This window comes from Drosophila navojoa, chromosome X, assembly GCF_054131105.1.
Source record: "Drosophila navojoa isolate 15081-1374.11 chromosome X, UAZ_NAV_1.0, whole genome shotgun sequence".
NCBI lineage: Eukaryota > Metazoa > Arthropoda > Insecta > Diptera > Drosophilidae > Drosophila > Drosophila navojoa.
Genome location: NC_142895.1, coordinates 13,799,527 through 13,820,103, shown reverse-complemented (window position 1 = coordinate 13,820,103; position 20,577 = coordinate 13,799,527). Strand labels below are relative to the sequence as shown.

Sequence of the window (20,577 nt, the reverse complement as noted above, 5' to 3'; positions counted from 1 at the left end):
CGTACATTTAAAAACGAGCTACCATCCATATAAAAAATAAAACAAATATATTTAAGTCAAAAAAATATATATATATTCATATTTCCATTTTGGTATCTCAGTTTTCCATTTTGGTATTTCATATTGATAAACATGATTCACGTCATCACAATGTTTCTTAATATCTAGTTTTTATCTCAGTTTTGACTATGAAGACGACAAAAAATAAAAAATAAATAAACAAAAAAAAAATAATAATAATAATATAAAAAAATTTTATGAGACGGGTGACTGCCTTATATATATATTTAAATTTGTATTTTTATACTCCATAGTGGTTAAAGTAATTCAAGTCTCAACCTCTGCTATGAACATGAGCAAGATGCAGTTCTCTCTCCTTCTCTGTCTAATGTATACAAACATAAAAATATTCAAAACATGCAAAACAAAATAATATTAACTATAAAAAAAAAGCCTGCATATGATATGTGGAATACAGAACTATCAACGCCTTATGCAATACTTAACATTCTTGAAGGAAAAATTTTATATCAATTCATTGGTATATAATGTACCAGCTTCTGATCCAGAAATTTACTTGCGCGAACGAGCGCGAGTGCGATTCGCCACACACGAGATATCAAGTGGCGAAGGGCCACGGCTGCGCACCTGCGATCCAAATGTGCGTATGCGCGAGCGTCCGCGCGAAGTCCCTGTATTAGTATTTTCAGCATCGTTTTGAGTACGACGACGGTTACGGGCGGAGCCGCGCTCCTCGTTGTTGTTGCGCCGATCCACGGCCTCGGGTGATAGCGACGGACGTCCACGATTGTTATTTGAGCGTGAACGCAAACGCCTCGGTTCAGTAGCAGTGTCCTGAGCACGGCGAGCGGTCGGAGCTGTTCGACGACGGTTGCGCATGCGCAACGGTTCATCAATGGACGGAATCATATTAATGTTAAGGGGTTGTGCTTGTGGTTGTGGTGTAGCTGGTATTGAAATTTGTCGAAGTTGTGGTGGTGGTGACCCATCGCTCCCAGGCGATGGGCCTGATACTGGTGGTGCTGGTACCAGCACTGGTGCTGGTGCTGATACCAGTACTGGTACTGGTGCTGGTATTGGTGGTATGGTTGGCACTGCACCTGCCATGTCAACGTTCTCCTTCTCATTTGTCTGCTTTGATAATTGTGATAGAAAGCAATCGAAATCGGATTCCGAGTCTGAATCAGATCCCGAGGAGTCCTCGGAATCGGATGTGTCTTGGGCACAGAGCAGTGTCAGTGTCTGTGGCTGCGGTGCCTGTGTCTCTGTCTGAGGCTGATTGGTTGGGTTGAGTCTTATTGTGTTTGCCCTGAAAACAAAATCTTCTAATGGATCCGCATCATTATGCTCTTTGTTAGGCTTGGCCTCATCTGGCTTATGTAAGACGCCGGAGCAGGCCTCACAGCAATAGTCTTCGGACTTCATCATTGTGCACATTGTGTGTGACGGATTGGAGCCACACAATAGACAGTATAATAAAGTTCGCAAGTTACCCTTGCGTCCAGACGGGTTGACGCAATTTTGGGCAACACAGTCAGTGGGTATCTCCATCTGATCGGCATATGCATCATTGTCCTCCCACAATGCATCGCTGCAGCAGGGAGCAATCATATGGAAAACTGACGAGAGAGAATTGTTCATATTAAACTTACCGATTCGGCACTGAGATGCCCCAGAAGGTAACCGTTTTAAATTCGGTAATGTCGTTACATAGTGGGCACTTGAAAAAATAACCAGCCGAATTGGCGTAGCGCTGCAAGCAGTCCTTGTGGTACCAGCCATTCTTGCAGCACTTGCCAAAAATATGCTGGGTGCGACAGAATCGTTCCCTCCTCTTCAACAAGTCTTCAAAGCAAATCGCACATTGCTCATCGGTTTTGGGGGTTTCATTATATGTGTTAACATGCATGTTGCAGAACGATTTGAATGTTCCAATAAATTGATTTTGAACACGATTCTCTACTCCACAATAAGTGTGGAAACTTCTGCGGCAGCCCGCTTTGCAGCAGCCAATATTTGCTCCACCGGTGTGACAAAAGCAACAAATCTGCAATGGTAAGATTATTTACGTGTAAATTTTTTTTTATATTAAATAAAATATTATTTATTACAGCACGATGCTACTAATGTGAAAGCAAAAACTTTACTACGCAAAGACTCGTTTGAATTTGTATACGTGCTTGCTATGTTATATGTATGTATATGTTAATTTTTTGTTCGAACACACAGCGACAACACGCACACTATGCGGCTTTTTCTTCTTCTATGCAATTCGCTAGAACTATGTACAGGCATGCATAAACAATTTTCAAGGTCTTTTCGCCGAAACTGCGGCTGAAGCATAACATTTGCAAATTACTTACGACACATTTGGTACGTTCCCACTCAGCCATAATATCCTTATATGTAAAGTTTAGAATGCCATTGCGCGAATTGCCCCGTTGAATGAGATTTGAGCTCAAATACTGTAATTGGACGCACTTGTAAATACATGTTGACTCTTGTTTGGTTGGGTTTCCTCGATACATACTAGACAGTTTTGATGAACGATAATGTCTCCATGAATGTATAGCTTGCCGAGACGCAGTTCATCTTCAGCATCTGAGCGGCAAAGTAGACATTTTTTCATACTTACAAATCTATTTTATCCGATTTGACAAGTTTTTGTTAACTTGCTACTGAGCAGCAACTGCGATATTGGCGGGAAGGAAATGATTAATTATGCTATTTACGAACACTGATCAATATTTTAGTGTTTGTTAACTTTTGAAACAGTGTTACCGATCCATAAAAAGCAGCGTTGCCACACAAGTCAGCTGACATTTGGCGGCAGAATATTGAAAATAAGAAGCTAGCCGAGAAACGAGTAAATTTTGATAAAGCACAATGTATTTGTGTTGATTTATTTATTTCTACTTCTACTTGAGATACATACTAATATTTAATCAGAACACAGTTCAGGTGAAACTTTAATGTTTGTAAATATATTTAAGTCATACACGTTATAATTCCTTGGTACATGCATATACATACATTCTTTTGGATAATTAATTATATGGACAGTCGCACACAGTCGACAAGTACGATACAATAATTATTACACAAATTTTATAGTAAAATGCAACTAACCATAATTTGATTGCCCTATCGACTTAACTGCTACTAACGACTAATTCTGTAAATATAAATATAACTAGATTTTACACACATCTCAAGCGATCAAATTCTACAATACACGGATATTTCCTTAATCTCCATATATGTATGTATGTATGTATATATTGCGGATTTGTAATAAACCAAATCGTATAAAACAATAACGAGTAAGGTGATCGCTCAAGTAGAGGGAGAAAGTTATTGCAGTTTTATCCTCCTTCGTTTACTCCTTATATACCAGCACGTTCTAATGCAGTTAGCTGGCTGCCCAGTCGCTCCTCCTTGGCCTTGCGCTCAGCGCTAATTTTCTTGGAGCTCTGATAGGTGTTGAGAAAAGTCTGAACATCGATCTTACCATTCAGAAAATGCTCGACATGTCGATCACAATCACCATCCGCATTCGATGCGGCTATTTGCAGTAGCTCCTGTATAAAAAAAAAAAACGTTAACGATTACAAATCAGATATTAAGATTTCAATATCTATGCACGATTTACTCGAATGTGCTGCGGAGCATATTCTTCCGACTTCTTTAAGTACTTCTTATTTAGTAGATCGCATTTTTCACCGAGCGTCTTAAGTGCCGTATAATCATCACTAAGCCGGCGTTTCAATTCGACCAAATGAGTGCCCTTGCTCTCATTTTCACCTGTAAAATTGATTACGTTCTTATTGGAAGAGTTCTGTTAGGGTGTATGGTTTCATCTGCTAATTACGTGATATATTTTCCACTTGATTCATCATGGAGTCAAGTTCCTCATTTAAATGCTGTACCACAGACATTTCCTCAATGAAATCATCAAAAAACTCGGGATCTCGATCAAGCTGCTTCAGCTCATCTAACGAGAGTGTTGATAAATTTGGCATACTATCTTCCTCAGGTTTCAGTTCTGGGCTAACTCCATTGCTCTCATCGTTGCTAAGTTGCTGTTGGTGCTGCTGCTGAGACGTCTGCTGCGCAGTAGGCATCTTGCAGAATGGCAGCAAATGGCTGAAAATGTTTCCTTTCTGTTTGGGAATATCAAAATATCGTGAAGGCCTACATTACACCATTTGTATATAGAAAATTGTATTACATATTCACTCCCTCGTTGTTCGATTAAATGAGACGTATGTACATCAAGATGTCGCTTGATAAATTGAAATTGAAAATGGAGTTTTTGTATCTTTTGTATGTTATGTTATAACAAAAACAAAATTCTATCGCCATTCGCTTGAAGGAGTTGCCACCTGTTCTAAAATTGGATACCAATCAGATGTTCAACTAATATGAATTTATAGTCTGTTTATATATATAAATTACTCCATAAATACGCTTCATATATAAACATTAATTAAAAAAAGTAATCAAATTTAATTTAATTGTTTTTGTGTTTTGTTTATTTTTTTTTATAAATGAGCTCGTTTTAGTGGCTAAACAGAGCTGATTACTCTGGACGATTGGCGGTAAATGACGGCAGTGGATGGCAAAACAGATGTATTCAGTAAAACAACTACAATAAATAGGTGGCTGGAGTTAATTGCAGGCAACCAGGCAACTAAACTGACTCGTTGCTTGCACTGGCAACTCTATTATTCAGAATATCGCACATCTCTATCGCCGAACAGCTGATAGCTGTTTTCCTTCTATTTTATAATTCTGGATATCGTGTTGCTAAACTGAAGATAGAAAAAGTTTATATAACAAATCATAACATAAAACTTAAGAAATGGCATTATTTGAAATGAAATGGCTGCGTCGCTTTGTACGGCGACATACAAATCCAATACCGGAGCAACGTGCAGAAATGTGGAAGCGTCGCTTGAGCATTGGCTACGCAATTTTAGCCTGGCAGGCTTTTGGTTTTGTATGCTATATGGTCTACACTGGCCGCAACGATTGGGCCAAGTATTATGGCTACAAAACGGAGGAGGAAATGGCTCTGTCTCCGGCACAACAATTTGCCAGACATATTCGAGCGGAAGGTACCGGCAAAATTATGCGCTTTTCAGGATTTTCCAAAGTAGAGGAAGTACCATTCGACTCAAAAGACGTGAAACGTGTGAAGGACTGAACTTTACTAATAATTTAGTTGATATTTTGCCTAATGTACTGTTCTTTTGTTGTTTTTTTTTTTTTTTATTATTGCAAAATAAACTCTAGCTAAAATAATCTAAATTGGAATAGTACGTTATGTCTTGGTATTTTTACGTAAATCATAAAACGGGCACACTGACAGTGAGCAGAAACAGACGCCGCTGCAGCAAACACAAACAACCAAAGACAATGCTGCTGCCATACGAGCAGCAAAAGCGTCTGCAATAAACAGAAAAATTATAGAAACAAGAATATTTAAAAGAAATAATAATAAGCGCGTGTGTTCGTGTTTTGGATAGTACATACAATAAGCATAACAGCAATTGCTGTCAGTACCGACCTATTATTTGTATGTCGCGTTGCATTTCGTCTATAAATAAAACAAGAACAACAGCAACATCATCTTCGGAATCTATTTAATGAATATTAATTGGCTATCAAGCGTGCAGTGCAGTCCAAGATGAAGTCGAGGTCACAAAGTCTGCCGCTCAGCCTCCTCTTCATTTCTTTGTGCTCTACGCCAATGCTGTTTGTGTGTATGAGAAATAACGGGACTAGCAGACAAACAACAATAACAAATGGCATTTGCGCTGCTCTTGTCTAATTGGAATTGTTGTGCCAAAGAAATGCTTAAAATAAGCTCCGGCCGCAAATAATTGCTAATTAGTTGGTTTTTATTTTTTATTTTTTTTTTTTTATTTGAGGTCTTGCAAGGCTTCATTCCCGACACGCATACGAATTTCTAATGCAATTAACGTGTGCTTCGCTGCCGACGTCGTAGTCGCAGTCGTTGATGTTGGTGCAACAGCAGCTGTGTTTTAAACATAAACATGATTTTTTTTTTTAAATTTGATTCAAACTTTTTTTTTCTATTTTACTTGTGTATATGCATAAGCAATTCTTTAATTTCTTATTACAGTTGCAGGAGTGAAAGAGAGAGTGTTTCTACGCGTGTGTGTGTTAAACAACGTGCTCGTCTAACGGCATTTTAGTGTATTAGCTAAACTACAAAAGAAAACTCATACGCGCGCACACAAATAACAAACAACACATATGTATGCATGTATGTGTGTACATGTATGTTAAATGTACCGTTGATTGATTATTACTGTTGATTGCAGCTGCCTTTTGCATTGCTTCTCTTACGGGTAAGTGTTGAACAATTATTACAATTTATAGCCATCTTTATCTATCGCTGCCCGCCATCTCTGGCTGGCTGGCGAACTTTGAAGATAATTAAAAACCCATTAATTATATAGTCTGAGTGAAATTTTTGTTTGTAAAGTTCACTTTCCAATTCTAAGCCATAGACACAACCAAAAACACTAAGAAAGCAAAACGTAAATCATTAACTAGCGATATATAAATATTAAACAAAAATTTGTTTAGAAATCCAACAATAACAACTAACAGCAACACGACGACAAACAACAATAAACAAAATAAAAAACGATAGTTTCTATTTTTACCTAAATAGCTAGAGTAAAAATGAAACCATTTTGATTTTTTTTTTTTTCTAATAAATAAACTTTATTTTATCGAGAAACGAAATGAAAACGGATTAAAAATACGTTGTTTTTTTTTTTTTTTTTTTTCTTGACAAGCGAACAATAAAAGAGCGTTATACAAGCGCCGCGAAATGTTTAGCATATGGTAGAAATGCGAACAAAGCGTGCGACAAACACACACACACACACACACACACACACACATAGCATATTTCGAGCATGCAAACTGGAATGGTAAGGGGTATAATGGGAGGAGAAAAGACGAGGCATGAATAGGAGCAACGACTAACTAAGCACTCTATGTTGACATTAATTGGCTACTGTTTAGTTAAATATGACATTAACAATGCAAAACGATTTAGTTAATCGAGCTAACGGCTTAATCAGCATCGATTATTGATCATAATTTGATATCGTTAAAGGCACTCCCCATTGATATTGCTTAATGAATTTGATTGAAAATTAGCTTGATTGAATATGAAATTATTTCGTTTTACATATACAAAATTCATGAGTGATAAATTGATTTGGATTATACATGTCCAATAAGAGATTATGTTCTATGTTCTTGAAAATAGTAATGTGACTTGACTTTTATTTCGCTACTTCTCTCTAGACGTTAGATTCCCCAAAATTTATTCACTGCTCTTTTACAACGGTAAAATGTACCGTTTCTTCATTGTATAATACTTTTTGTGTACATTGTGCAGCACTACTACTGAACACAACTGTAGATTATGTTAGATCATAATTAGTAATTGTATAATTAGGCAGCTAATTATATATGCATAATCGACGGCCCTATTGCGTACACTCCCAAATTTGTAGAGCAACGTGCAGCACATAGACTCTAGAGGCAAAACGGCAAAGCGACAAACAAACGAGCACGAACAAGAAGAGAAGAGACAAACGCAGAGCAAACACAAGTGAATGCCCATAGACTGGATCGGCGCTCAAAGCGTCTTCTGGGCTAGCGCTTAGTTTTTATTTTCATACCCATTAAACGGGACAAATGGGTCTATAAATGTGAGAAGAAAAGCACAGAAAACGCCTTCAGTTCACGTTTTTATAACATATGCGTTTTCCCCTCGGTCTGTGGTATAGTTTTCTGAAACTATAAATCAAGTCGCAACGAGACTTTGTGCTCCAATAACAAGTGAAACAAACCGTATTTCAGCTATAATGTTTAGGGTTTATTGTCAAAGAGCAGAAGCAAACCCGTTATACAGCTTAAGAAACTCATTTCGATTTATCAATTTATCCAGAAATGTTGATAGTTTTTACTTTCTTAGTAAATATGAAATATCTCAAAAAGCAAAAAAGTATAAACCTTAAGATTTTTATCATCTTGTTACGGTCGAAATACATATAGTTTATAATCAATGCACTTGCTGGTGAGCATTACATATTTATAGACTCTGTAGTCCAATAGATATCTAGCAGTCGGGCATGCCCTATGCAACATATTTAACTGCCTTTCTTTAATAATCTTATGTCATGCTCACTGGCTGGCTGGCTGGCCGTCTGTCTAACTGTCTGTCCGTCTGACTAGTTAACTGCCCATTGGGTTTCTCAGGTGCCGCTGCCAAAGCCAAACGTAATGCGATCCGTTAACGCGGATCACAGGTGCAACAGCAAGCGGGGGTTAGGCTTGGGTGGCCAGCAGGGCACCCACCGCCAGTGGCGGTATCAGCGACGGCTCTAAGCGACGCGCGATAAGCGACATTTGTTTTGCGGATGGTCATAGACCTCAATGAGTCGTCGGACTGGCTAGCTTTGCTGACCAAAAACCGAGGCCCAAACAATAAACAAAACAAAATAGAAGGAAAAAGAAGCGAAAAAAAATGTATATCTATATACATACATATATACCGAGCCGACGCGGTTTGTGGCTTTTGCGGTTCCGGTGCCCCCCTCGCCTCTGTCCAGCTCAGCTCGATAAGCGCACGCAGCAGAAGCAATCGGGTCTAAACAATTCGGTCTACGCCGCCGCCAACGGCCGGAGCCAAAGCGCTGATGATGATGAAAACAAAAAAGTAAGACATCAGAATGGAACCCGAGTAATCTACCGTATCTACTACCTGAGCACATTGCTGATTGCGACCGTCTCGCAGCTAAATGCCAAAGAATACAAAAGAAAAAGAAATGAATATGTTCTTATATATGTATGTACATATATGATATGATATGACATGATATGATGTATAAAAGAAAACGAAACTCAACTGTCATCAATGGCCGGCTACTTGGTTGATTGGCCCAGAGGGGGCCCCAGATCATCAGCGCCTGGGAAATTCTCCGAGCGTCCCATGAGTGAGCCGACATTGTGTAATCGATACAGAAATGGTCCCCTTTCCCCTAGCTCTCCCTCCATCTCTCTGTACCTATTTTCAGGCTCGCTCACGCGTTGAGAAGAGTATATTGACTTGGTGTTATAGCTGCTGGTCTCTCGAAAAGAAATATATGATTAATTAATTCTATTCGTGCGACCTTCATTTGTCACATATAGGTTTATTTACTTTCTGTATACTTCAAAGCAATTTTATGGAAACCAATCAAAACAATACTACATATGTATGTATAGAGATAAGAATAAATTCTAAACTTTGTTTAATACGCCCACTGAGGTAAGAATAATATATATAACCTGAACTAGAATTATATAGATTCAATTACTATAGCTATACACCTCTTGAGGGATTTTTGTTGTTTAAAGTCCAATATTATAGAAGACGTTGTTTGCTATTAGGTTAGGATAATAAGCACTCATTTTACTAAACATAACTATTTTCTAATTGATTAAATGAAAATTCCAATGTGATCAATCTTATGCAATCTAAAGATATATCAGATTTTATACTTCGGAGATCAGGTATAAGTAAATATGTTAAATGTGTAAGACAGCGTATTATTGATCAATGCATTTTTAATGTTCAAACTTGAATATATGTATACTAAATATTATCAATTTATATTGGAAAGGTTACATCTATCTGAATTATTCTGAATTATTATTATTGCATAGCCTGTGGATTGAATTCGCACATTTTTAGTAGATATTTTTAGTAGATAACTCTCGCTCAATATGGTGACCCCAGTTTTAGTTGCGCTCGGTATTTCGTTTGAAGTGTTTGGCGTTGTTTTTTCTAGGCTGCTTTCAGTTCTTAGGACATGGAAAAACTAACGTCTTATCTGAGAATTACTGCTGGAACCCACATTAAGGCCGCAACTGCTCCACAATGTGGTCAGGGATGATCCAATGTTTTCGAGTGCCGTCAATTTTTGTCCATCCTCGAATATATCTGCTATTTGCGTGTCAGATTCATTATCTCTTACTTTTTCTTCTACTACGGTGCTTCGTTTAACTTTGCCACTCAACACATTCTTAAAGAACGCCATAATTTTGACCACGTTGGCGTGTTGCACGAATTTTTAAAAATTAGACAAGGGAAATTAAAAAAAAAAATATTGACCAACCGAACTGTCTTGATTTTGTTCCAAAGTTATTATAAAAGTTTTTTTCTCCACAAAATAGGTTTGAAATTTAATGGAAAGGCTGCTTAATTGTATTTTGACTTTTAAATAATTCGCGCGTTGTTGCAGTGCTGTGAAGCACATTAGTAAATAGTATTGAACAGCACGCTACGCATGCGCTGTTATCTACATGCATAACATCGGGCTGTTGTTAACAGACGCGCGCGCCGAATCAAACTTTGGCGTTTTACAGCTACGGTCACACTGCTGACAGTTGACCCGTTCAGAAAACGCGCGTCGCGTCGCGTTCGCGTTTGTTGTCAGTTTCTCAGCTCTGTTTTCGTGCGCGCTGTTTTTATTCTCTTGTCTTTTATTTTTGTTTGTTTTTTTTTCTTGTACTTATGTTCTAAGTTATTTACATGACTAGCACTTTGCTTTGGTATGTTTTATGCGTTTGTGTGAGTGATATGTGCAAAAAAGGGTTTACGGCTCTTTTACAGTTATTTGTTGCAAACAATTAAAGGCGCACTTATACAAATGTATGTTAGTGTGTGTGTGTGCAAACATCGAAATCCAGAGCGTGTGTACGTGTCTCCATGTTTGGCTCTGTAGTATTTGCGTGAGAGAAAGAGCGTGTGTGTGTGTGTGAGTTCAATTCATTGTTAAGCGGTTGCTACGGCTCAAGCTGCGCTGCTGCTGCTCTGCTGCGTTGTTATTCTTCTGTGTGAATTACACGCATGACATTCTTGAAGTGCTGTGGTTTCTTTTTTAATCTACTCTCTTGTCAGCTCTCGTCTGTAGTTGTTGCCGCAGCAACAATTTCATTTGTATTTGCATTATTATTTCTTTTTACACACACTCACATACGTTCGAGTCCTGTTTAGTCTACACTCTCTGTCTCCTGCTGCTATATGTGCAGTGTTGCAAAATGTGTGTTAAGTAGGCGCGCGTGCTCTGCATATTTGATTATTATTATTGTTAATTAGCATTCAAACGCCAAATGAGTTCACGAGCTTAGTTCTGTGCCTTCTTTTCCCCTTGTGGTAATTTGTAATTATCTAATGGCAATAGCACTTATCGCAATGCAAACAGATAGATAAACCAAAGCCACTCACACAGTAGTACTATTAAGACAAGCATGTTCATATAAGTATTGCATATCTACACACGTATAATTGACCCACGCACCTGATTAAAGTCGCATGTTGTGTGTCGCCAGTAATTAACGAAAATGCGACAGCCCGACATAGATCAGATTTGCGTGCATGATGTCATATTTGTTTTTTTTTTTTTCATGTTTGTGTTTCAATTTAACTGTCGCGGTGTCGTCAAAACTTGAAAGCCTTTAAACAAAATAAACACAACATTGCGTTTATTCGTGTGGGCAGAAACAGATTTCGGATTGCGAGATACAGTGGCTCCATCGCCAAATCGGACAAGACTATTTATTTATTTCAATGTGTGTTTTCTTTAGCAGTAAGTTAATTTTTTACAGTTTTCATATTTTTTCTTAAATCTATTATGTATTGGCCTCCTAAAACAAAAAAAAATTTTTGTAATTTTAAACGGCAACATTTTTTTTATTTTAAAAAACGAACAACAGACCGATTTTGAGCTTCAACGCCAAATCGGACAAAAGAAAACTGCAAGAAAAAGATCCGTTATTTGGCGGAGATTTTCGTTTTCGTTTTGCTTATTGCTTTTCGTTATGTTCTCGAGCTCATAAGTGACAGTAACACAAATAATTTTTGCGAAATGGCTCCACGTGGGAAGCAAACTGGTGTTGAGGCACGCCAAATAATATTAAAACTACATTTTGATGGCAAACCCGTTAGGGAAATAGCAGATCTGGTCGGAAGAAGCAAATCTACCGTCCATGATATCATAAAAAGGTTTCGGGAAGATGGAAGGTTAATTAACAAAAGCCAGGAGGGAAAAAGAAAGCGACTAAACTCAAGAGAAGAGCGGTTGATTATAAGGGAAATTAAGGTTGATCCCTTTAAAACCGCAAAAGAACTGAGGATGTCATTAAAAACAAACTTTGGAAAGGATGTGTGTGACAACACAGTGCGCAATACTTTGCACCGATATGATTTGCATGGCCGAGTTGCCCAAAAAAAGCCTTATATTAGCCCTAAGAATAAGGCGTTTAGGATAAAATTCGCAAAAGAGTACTTGCTAAAAACCGATGACTTTTGGAATCATGTTAGTTGGTTGTATATTATATTAAAATTTTTGTTTTATTAATTATCTTATTTAAAGGTGTTGTTTACTGATGAGAGTAAATTTAATTTGCATGGGTCCGATGGTAAGGTGTATGTGTGGCGTAAGCCAAATACTGAGTTTGAGCCCAAGAACACAATAGGCACAGTTAAGCATGGAGGAGGTTCAGTCATGGTTTGGGGCTGTATGTCGAGTGCGGGAGTTGGCCAATTGCATTTTATTGATGGCATATTAGATAAATTTGGCTACCTTGACATTTTGAAAAAAAATGTTAAGCAGAGTGCGGAGAAATTGGGGATTCTTGAAGACTTTGCTTTCTATCAAGACAACGACCCCAAGCATACTTCAATGTTAGCTAGGCTCTGGCTAATCCACAATTGTCCCAAACTTATCCAAACACCTGCCCAGAGCCCGGATATAAATGTTATAGAAAATCTGTGGGAAATTTTGGCGAGGAAAGTTTACCAAAACCGGTATAACAATCTAGAACAATTAAAAAACGGAATACTGGCAGCTTGGAACTCCATAGAGCCAGACATTTGCAAAAAATTGGTCAAATCCGTTCCTAATCGCTTGCAGGCTATTGTTGCAAACAAAGGTTTTGCAACAAAATATTAAATATTAAGTTTTTCTGTTATTTTTCATTTCAGTTTTCTTTTGTCCGATTTGGCGTTGAAGCTCAAAATCGGTCTGTTGTTCGTTTTTTTAAATAAAAAAAATGTTGCCGTTTAAAATTACAAAAAATTTTTTTTGTTTTAGGAGGCTAATGCATAATAGATTTAAGAAAAAATATGAAAACGGTAAAAAATTAACTTACTGCTAAAGAAAACACACATTGAAATAAATAAATAGTCTTGTCCGATTTGGCGATGGAGCCACTGTATGTTACGGCAAAAAGTTGTTAGATTGCGAATGCGACGTCACAGCTGCTGTAAACTCAGAATTAATAAGAACATTTAAATAAATTTCCTCATAAGATAAACAATAAAAATGTTCACAATTTTGTTTGGTTGAGCTTTGATTTTGAGAATAACTAATGACAAAATGATCAGATTTGATAATGTGACGTCATATCGCAATGGGAGCACTAAATGTTCTTCAAACTCTTCGCGCAACCTTAGTTAACAGAATCTTGAATAATGGCTACCATTGGGCCGGCCGGCCATAAACGGGCAAAAGGCAGTTTTTATGGTACACACACATACATACAAGTGAGTGAGTGTGCGTGTGTATGAAGGGCGTAGATTATACGTAGTACTTCCCCATCTTGTTGCACATTTCAAGTTCTCAATTCGCTACATGAGTAATCAACACGCTGGCCACATTGATGGCAATGAAAACTGAACCACATGAACAAACACACTCACACTCATACATACATATACACATATGCAATTTATATATATTTATAGATACATTCGAATATTTAGCATTAATGTACGTCAGTCCAACGTATGCAATTTGAGTCCCATTTGTGTTTTGAATATCAATTGCAAATAATTATTGGTCGCATATTAATGATGGTGACCGTGATTTTAGTTAGTTTTTTATCTTAGTGCTGACTCGGCCGCTGTTAACATAACAGTGCACTGTTACTCTCTTTCTCTGTATTTATCCATATGGCTTTCGCTCAGTCAATCTGACATTCTTGTCTTCTCCCCCACTCACAAATTTCTTGCACACACTGAGAGCACGAGCGCAGCGTAACAATAACAACAATGCATGCGATTGTCAGAGGAGCCAGCAGTAGCAAAAACAACAACTGAAACGAGTTATTGTTTTTAGTTGGCATGCAACAGTTGCGCGCTGTTTTATTAGCATCTGCTTTGAACTTTCATTCATCGTTTGGGTTTCGCCTTCACTTGCATTGCATTGGCTGCGAATATCGTTAGCAGATAGATAGTTGACTTTCTTCTCTTGCTTCTCTAACTGACACTGACACTGGCACACACATACACAAATGAAAATACACACCCATACACAAACGCATAGCCCACTGAGCAGAGTGTTAAAACTGACTTAACGTGTGATAACAGCATAGAACGATAACGAATAATTTTAAGAACGATAAACGAACGACGACGTTGTCAAAATTTAAGTGCAACGATAAACAAACAAACAAGGAAACAACAATTACAAAATTCGAAGTTAAAAGTTAATGATTAACGTTTTGTAAAATTATACGCCAACGATCGCGGCTAGTTAATAATACCACAAAATGATTAAATTAAAGTCGTTATTCCGCAGAGGACAAGGAACCTCGAGTTCTGCCTCCTCTAACAACTCCTCGCACAAGCAACAGCAGCAGAATTCCAACAACAATCGACAGAAGTCGCAATCCAGCACATCCCTCAACACTGCGCATGAGCAACCGCCACAGCAGCAGCAGCAGCAGCAACAGCAACAGCAGGCGCAACAGTTGCAGCAACAGCAGCTAAACAATTCAGCGACAGCAGCAACAACAAAATTTTATTCAAATCACGAGGCGACCTACGAGCGCGGCGTCGATGTGGGTGACGAGGCTGCGTTGCTGCTGACAACACAACAGCAACAACAACAACAACAGCAGCGGCGCCAGGCGCAGCAACAGCAGCTCAGCAACACTCTACCGCAGAAGAAATCCAAATTTAAAGGACAAAAGCAGCCAAAGCAATTGCCACAGCAGCAGCAGCAGCAGCAGCAATTAGAGCAGCAGCAACATCATAATCTGATGACGTCCATCGCGGCTGTGCCAACACCAACACCAGCAACAAACAGCAGCAACAGTCACAGCAATAATAATAACAATAGCAGCAACGGCGCATTGGCCGCATTGCAAGATGGCGGCGTTGCTGCTGCTGCCGCTGCTGATTTTTACCAGCAATTAGCAGCAGCAGCAACAACGACATCGGCAGCAACAAGTGCCGCAGTCAGTGGCAACAACAGCAGCAGTAGCAGCAACAACAGCAAAGCCTTTCCGGCCGCAGCAGCAGCGGTTGCTGTTGCAGCCGCTGCGGCTAGCAGCTATCAGCAGCAGCAGCAGCAACAACAACTCATCAACAACGAACAACAACAACAGCAACTGTTAGAGGTGCGTTACGTGAAGCAACAATGCCCAATCGAATTATAAATATATATATATCTTTAACAATTTCAGGCTAACAACAAAATGCAGGAGCTGCACATACAGCTGGAGCGAATGGGACGCGAGCAACTGCAATTGGAGACACGCATCACAGAGCTGCTGCCATACCAAAGCGAGGTGAACAAACTGCGGAACGAACTGCTCAAGATGCAGGTAAAAATGAAAGGGAAAAGGATTTAGATATCAGCTATAAAAAAGTCCTAGTCCTACGATCCTTGTTAAGCAGTTCAAATAGACTAAAAGAACGGCTAGAGATAGGCATAATTAATTGTAGGCAGAGATTGGCGCAATGTTTTGCATAGATTGTAGTTGCACTATTTGAATTGTTAAGCTGCCATTTATTAATTTTTCATTCGTTTATAATATGCACTCTGCTATAGCTACAGTTGCAGATGAAAGGGAAATTTCCTGAAGCTGAGCTTCTACAATAGGAATTCTTAATTGTATGGCTATAAGAGCTGCTAGAAATAAGAATAATTCATTGTAAAAATCTACATTATGATGGGATAACTTGAGCAGAATATTTGATATAGACTGTCTATCTTCAAATGACATTGTCAAAATATGTACTCGATTTTTATAAGTTGCGCTATGTAAATAGTTATTTTTATACCATGCCTTGGTTCAGAATTTATGTTCTGCAAGTAATTAGGAAGAGAATTTAGAAATATACTAGAGCTAGCCTACAATCCATGTTGATTCGCCAACGTTTGGCATATAGATGTTATAGATAATAATAACAATATATATTAGAACAATGTGGAAGGAATGTATAGATGGTTGTAATCTGGCATTGGTTGTAATGGCATTGTAAAAATGTATAAGACTTCTACAGGATATAAGACTATAAGACATGATATTTAAGACCTTGCATCCATTGAAAATGGAAAGTCATGTAACAGATAGAAGGAGGCGTGGCAGATTCTTGATCAGTGCGATGAGCGGAGTCGCTAAAGCCAGACCTGTCTGTCCGTATGTTTAATTTCGTCAATTTTAGAACACTTTACGGTCGACTGAAGCCCTTCTAAAAAATCTAGTTTGACACTACATCTTGTTCGCCCCACATTCTGCATTTGCATGCCAAAGATAAAGATAAAACTAATATATTGCAACAGGAATAACATAGAACGACATTACCAAAAAGCACATTCGACTTTTGTAGCTCCCTCTATGAATCTTTAATTTTTCCTTCTACTAACCTAGCTTAGTGCACTGCTCTGTCTATCACCTGCTAAGCAGCATGATTAACTAAATGTGAGCTTTCACTGTAGCTGGGCCCAGACAGCGTGTCGGTTCGTCAACTAACCACACAAAAAAAACTGTCAATTCTTGTCTAACAATCGTTGCTATCAACCCAGGTTGTTGTTGTTGTTGGCTGCATTTGATTCTAGTCGTTGCGCTTCGTTACTTTAGCCAGTTTCTTGATATTTAATATGTTCCTTTAATTGAGAAATCGTCGCACAGCGAACGACCCCAGACCCCAGTGAGTGCCATAAGTATGCACACACAATATGCCTCAATAATTACACACAGTAATAAAAAGTAGAATAGGAAAACCTTATTACAATTGAATTTCAAAAAATAAACCCATCCAAGTAGGCCCCGACGATTTGGCTCGACCTGAACGGGAGAATTCGAGTGGGCTCATTTCATTTGCTTAGAGAGAGAGAGAAGGAGAGTTAGGCATTTTTTAGAAAATTTTATCAAAATAATAAATAAAAATTTTGCATTTGTCTCACACTTTTTGCTCATAGAGTCAACTAGAGAAATCACAAATGGAGATCGGCAATTTGAAATATGAAAATGAATCTTTGCGCAATCGCTTGCGGGACGTTGTCAACTCGCCATTGTCGGACGCGGAGAAGCATCAGATCATTCAAGACTCGCAACGCTTGCATAGCTCAGCACCTGCTTCCATAGCTTTGCCAAATGTGAGTATAGAAATAAATATATATACATACATATATACGTATTCCATATATACGAATGGCTCTTATTCCATAGCTGAACGAAGCGGCGCACGATGGCACGCCATGTCTTACGCCGGACTGGGATAAGCATTCGTCCTCGAGCGAGATTTCAGTAGCATGCCTGCAGGACAAGATCATACAGATGGAGGAGACGCACTATTCGACAAATGAAGAGCTGCAGGCAACGCTACAGGAGCTGGCCGACCTGCAGACGCAGTTGAGCGACACACAAACGGAGAACGAGCGCCTCGCCGAGGAGAAGGATGTGCTCTTTCAGTCGCTGTGCCGCCAAACGGAAATGCTGAACGAGTCGCGCACCCAAATCAACACATTGCAGGAGCTATTGCTGCGCGACACCAAACAGGCTGAGGCGACCACCACGGAGCGGGAGAAGAAGTTGCTGGATCTGATACAGACAACACAGGAGGAGCGTGAGGCATTGATGCTGAAGCAGGAGGAGCTCAACGCCGAGCTGGCCGAGCTGCGGCAATCGCGCGACACCATTCAACTGGAGCAGCAGCGGCAGCGCGAGCGCAACGCTCTGCTCGATTCGCAGCTGGATGCGGCCAATGCCGAGCGTAAGCAGACCGAAGCGCAACTCTCGCTGGCCAAGGAGGAGATCTCACAGCGCGCCATTGAGATTAGCAGGCTGAGTACGTTGTTGGAGAATGCACGCTCCAAGATCGAAGAGCTGGAGGCTGATCTCTCACGTGGCGATAAGACTGATCTGAGTGATGTGCTCGATGCGGCGCGCCGCGAGAAGGATGCGCTTGAGGAGCGGCTGGCCGAGCTCCAGGATCAGTGGTCGCGCAGCCAGGCGGAATTGCGTCGCCTGCGCGAACAAATCGCTGGCCTAACCGAGGAGTGCAAGGTGGCCAAGAACAATGCCAAGTGCGCTGTCTCCCATTTGGAGTATCGGCTGGAGCAGCTGCAATGCGAGAAGGACAAACTGGCTGCGGATTACCAGGCCATGGAGGAGCGCATCAACGAGCTGCATGTGCAGTGCAAATGCCATCTGGAGGACAAGGCACAGCTGCAGCAGCTGCTGACCGCAACGCAACGGCACCTGGGCGATGTGGAGCTGCAGCTGACGGAGAGCGAATCCCGCCTGGAGAAGGAGATGCAGCTGCGTAAACGCGACGCTGACGAATGGCAACAGTTCCAGGCGGATCTCCTAATGACTGTGCGTGTTGCCAACGATTTCAAGACTGAGGCGCTCAGCGCACGCGAGCAGCTGGTGCTCGACAACAAGACGCAGAAGGAAAAGATCCGGCTGCTCGAGCAGCAGCTGGAAAAACTAACCAAGCAGCGTAAGTAAATGAAGAGAATCTCTGATCGCTGGATTCATAACTTACCCTCAGAAACCTTTACAGAAACACAGCAGACGGAGACGCAGCAATCGGTGCTGACCTCCGTGCAGCAGGAGATGGCAACACGACGCAGCAAGCTCAGCTTTAGTCGACAGGACTCTCGGCTGTCCGTCAAGACACTTATCGAGAGCATCGAAAACAACAAACAGGTAGATATCACATTGGGCACACAATTTGCTACGGTTCCTTTGCTAATGTCCCTTTTAATATCATTTTGCAGCAGGGCAAAACGGACGAGACCGAATCACATTATAGTTCGACGTCGAGTCTAAACAGCGGCACGCCCGAAACGGGTAATACGCCCATTATACTGCCCGGATCCAGTGACTGGCACGAGAGTGTAAGTTGTGCCTGCCAAGGACTCGCATTGAAGAGATATTTGAATTATTTTTCCCTTTTTCACAGCTCCGACTACCTGTGCTGCAGAGCAGCAATCTGCATGTGAATGTGAACACAGCAGCAACTGCTTCGGCCGCAGCCATACCAGCACCAGCAGCAACAGCAACAGCAGCTAACACTACCAAAGCAACACAACAGCAACAACAACAGCAGCAGCAGCAGCAACAGCAGCCGCCGCAATTGCAGCATCAATTGTCGCAACAGTCAATGACAAGCGTGACATCATCGTCAACACAGTGCTCCACACCAAACACACCCGGCAGCCTACAGCAGCAGCCGCCCAGCCTGACAACGCCAGCTCAGACGCCAAATAGCGCACTCGTGAGCAGCCTCAGCTTTGGCAATGTCTCAAAATCCTTAATCAGCGGTAAGTGATGGTGCCTTATAACAAAGAGAGTGGCATATATATATATATATAGTACACTCATATATATATATGCTATACACTTAGTTGATGAGAGCTAAGTGCTCTAATTGCTTCAAGTCAAGTCACTTGGACAGCTCATTCACTCTAATCAGCTAGTCTGGTAGTCTTCTTTGTTCATGCCATATAAATATTGATTCGATTTGGTATAAACTTCAGGTGAACGCAAGGATCCGCTCAATATGCTGGCCAAAAACGGTGGCTCGAAGCGCAATGCTTTGCTCAAGTGGTGCCAGAACAAGACCGTCGGCTATCGCAACATCGACATCACGAACTTTAGCTCATCGTGGAACGATGGGCTGGCATTCTGCGCCATTCTACATTCCTATCTGCCGGATCGCATACCATACGACACGCTCACCCCGGCCAACAAGCGTCGCAACTTTTCGCTCGCATTTGCCGCCGCCGAGTCGGTGGGCATTACCACCACCCTGGTGAGTCAACAGCATTCATTCAATATTACAATCAGTCCATTAATACGACAACTCACGCCATTGCAGAACATCAATGATATGTGTCAGATCGAGCGACCCGACTGGACTCTGGTCATGTCCTATGTAACCGCTATCTACAAGCACTTCGAGACATAAGGCCCTTCCTCTCCGTCCGCGGTGAACTGAACTGAATCTGGGAGCGAATGTGCACACATCTTTTGTATATGAATTTCTCTTGCTCTTTGCTACTTTTTAGATTTTTAAAATTCCTGGCGACTATGATAAACGATAAAAAATGAGTTAAAAGCTTAACTTAACCAAACTCAGCTGACTCTTCTCTCCTATTATTAACCATTTTTTGTTTGCTCATAATATAGTATATATAGTATGTATTGCCA

At 40.2% G+C, this 20,577-nt stretch overlaps 4 protein-coding genes across 10 annotated transcripts; 2 read left to right on the top strand and 2 right to left on the bottom strand.

Annotated features, from left to right (window-relative positions):
- Nucleotides 1–50: 50 nt before the first annotated feature.
- Phf7 (PHD finger protein 7) lies at nucleotides 51–2,904 on the bottom strand. The gene is made up of 4 exons (XM_089264228.1): nucleotides 2,552–2,904; nucleotides 2,385–2,486; nucleotides 1,674–2,068; nucleotides 51–1,612 (listed from the first exon to the last, which is right to left on the bottom strand). The coding sequence occupies exons 1-4, from the start codon at nucleotides 2,648–2,650 to the stop codon at nucleotides 574–576; spliced, it is 1,635 nt and encodes a 544-aa protein (XP_089120354.1). The 5' UTR covers nucleotides 2,651–2,904; the 3' UTR covers nucleotides 51–573.
- A 79-nt stretch (nucleotides 2,905–2,983) lies between these two features.
- On the bottom strand, nucleotides 2,984–4,406 carry Vsp37A (Vacuolar protein sorting 37A). 3 transcript variants are annotated; one of them, XM_030387920.2, is made up of 4 exons: nucleotides 4,253–4,406; nucleotides 3,893–4,184; nucleotides 3,674–3,825; nucleotides 2,984–3,602 (listed from the first exon to the last, which is right to left on the bottom strand). In XM_030387920.2, exons 2-4 carry the CDS (start codon nucleotides 4,143–4,145, stop codon nucleotides 3,408–3,410), a joined length of 600 nt encoding a protein of 199 aa, XP_030243780.1. In that variant the 5' UTR covers nucleotides 4,146–4,184; nucleotides 4,253–4,406; the 3' UTR covers nucleotides 2,984–3,407. The 3 variants fall into 3 exon arrangements, with proteins under 3 accessions (XP_030243780.1, XP_089120043.1, XP_089120041.1); XM_089263917.1 differs by having other exon boundaries at nucleotides 3,893–4,167; nucleotides 4,253–4,375; XM_089263915.1 differs by having other exon boundaries at nucleotides 3,893–4,167; nucleotides 4,225–4,351.
- A 339-nt stretch (nucleotides 4,407–4,745) lies between these two features.
- On the top strand, nucleotides 4,746–14,864 carry LOC115564057 (uncharacterized). The gene is made up of 3 exons (XM_030387921.2): nucleotides 4,746–5,602; nucleotides 6,179–6,401; nucleotides 14,706–14,864. Exon 1 carries the CDS (start codon nucleotides 4,886–4,888, stop codon nucleotides 5,228–5,230), a length of 345 nt encoding a protein of 114 aa, XP_030243781.1. The 5' UTR covers nucleotides 4,746–4,885; the 3' UTR covers nucleotides 5,231–5,602; nucleotides 6,179–6,401; nucleotides 14,706–14,864.
- On the top strand, nucleotides 10,503–20,501 carry spdi (sperm antigen with calponin homology and coiled-coil domains split discs). Of its 5 annotated transcripts, XM_089263905.1 has the most exons (10): nucleotides 10,503–10,674; nucleotides 14,495–15,528; nucleotides 15,595–15,735; nucleotides 17,337–17,513; nucleotides 17,587–18,862; nucleotides 18,914–19,071; nucleotides 19,143–19,262; nucleotides 19,328–19,688; nucleotides 19,905–20,179; nucleotides 20,246–20,501. In XM_089263905.1, the coding sequence occupies exons 2-10, from the start codon at nucleotides 14,677–14,679 to the stop codon at nucleotides 20,333–20,335; spliced, it is 3,450 nt and encodes a 1,149-aa protein (XP_089120031.1). In that variant the 5' UTR covers nucleotides 10,503–10,674; nucleotides 14,495–14,676; the 3' UTR covers nucleotides 20,336–20,501. The 5 variants fall into 5 exon arrangements, with proteins under 5 accessions (XP_089120031.1, XP_089120032.1, XP_030243764.2 ...); XM_089263906.1 differs by lacking the exon at nucleotides 10,503–10,674 and having other exon boundaries at nucleotides 13,958–15,528; nucleotides 19,146–19,262; XM_030387904.2 differs by lacking the exon at nucleotides 10,503–10,674 and having other exon boundaries at nucleotides 13,959–15,528; nucleotides 18,926–19,071; nucleotides 19,146–19,262.
- The last annotated feature ends 76 nt before the right edge of the window (nucleotides 20,502–20,577 follow it).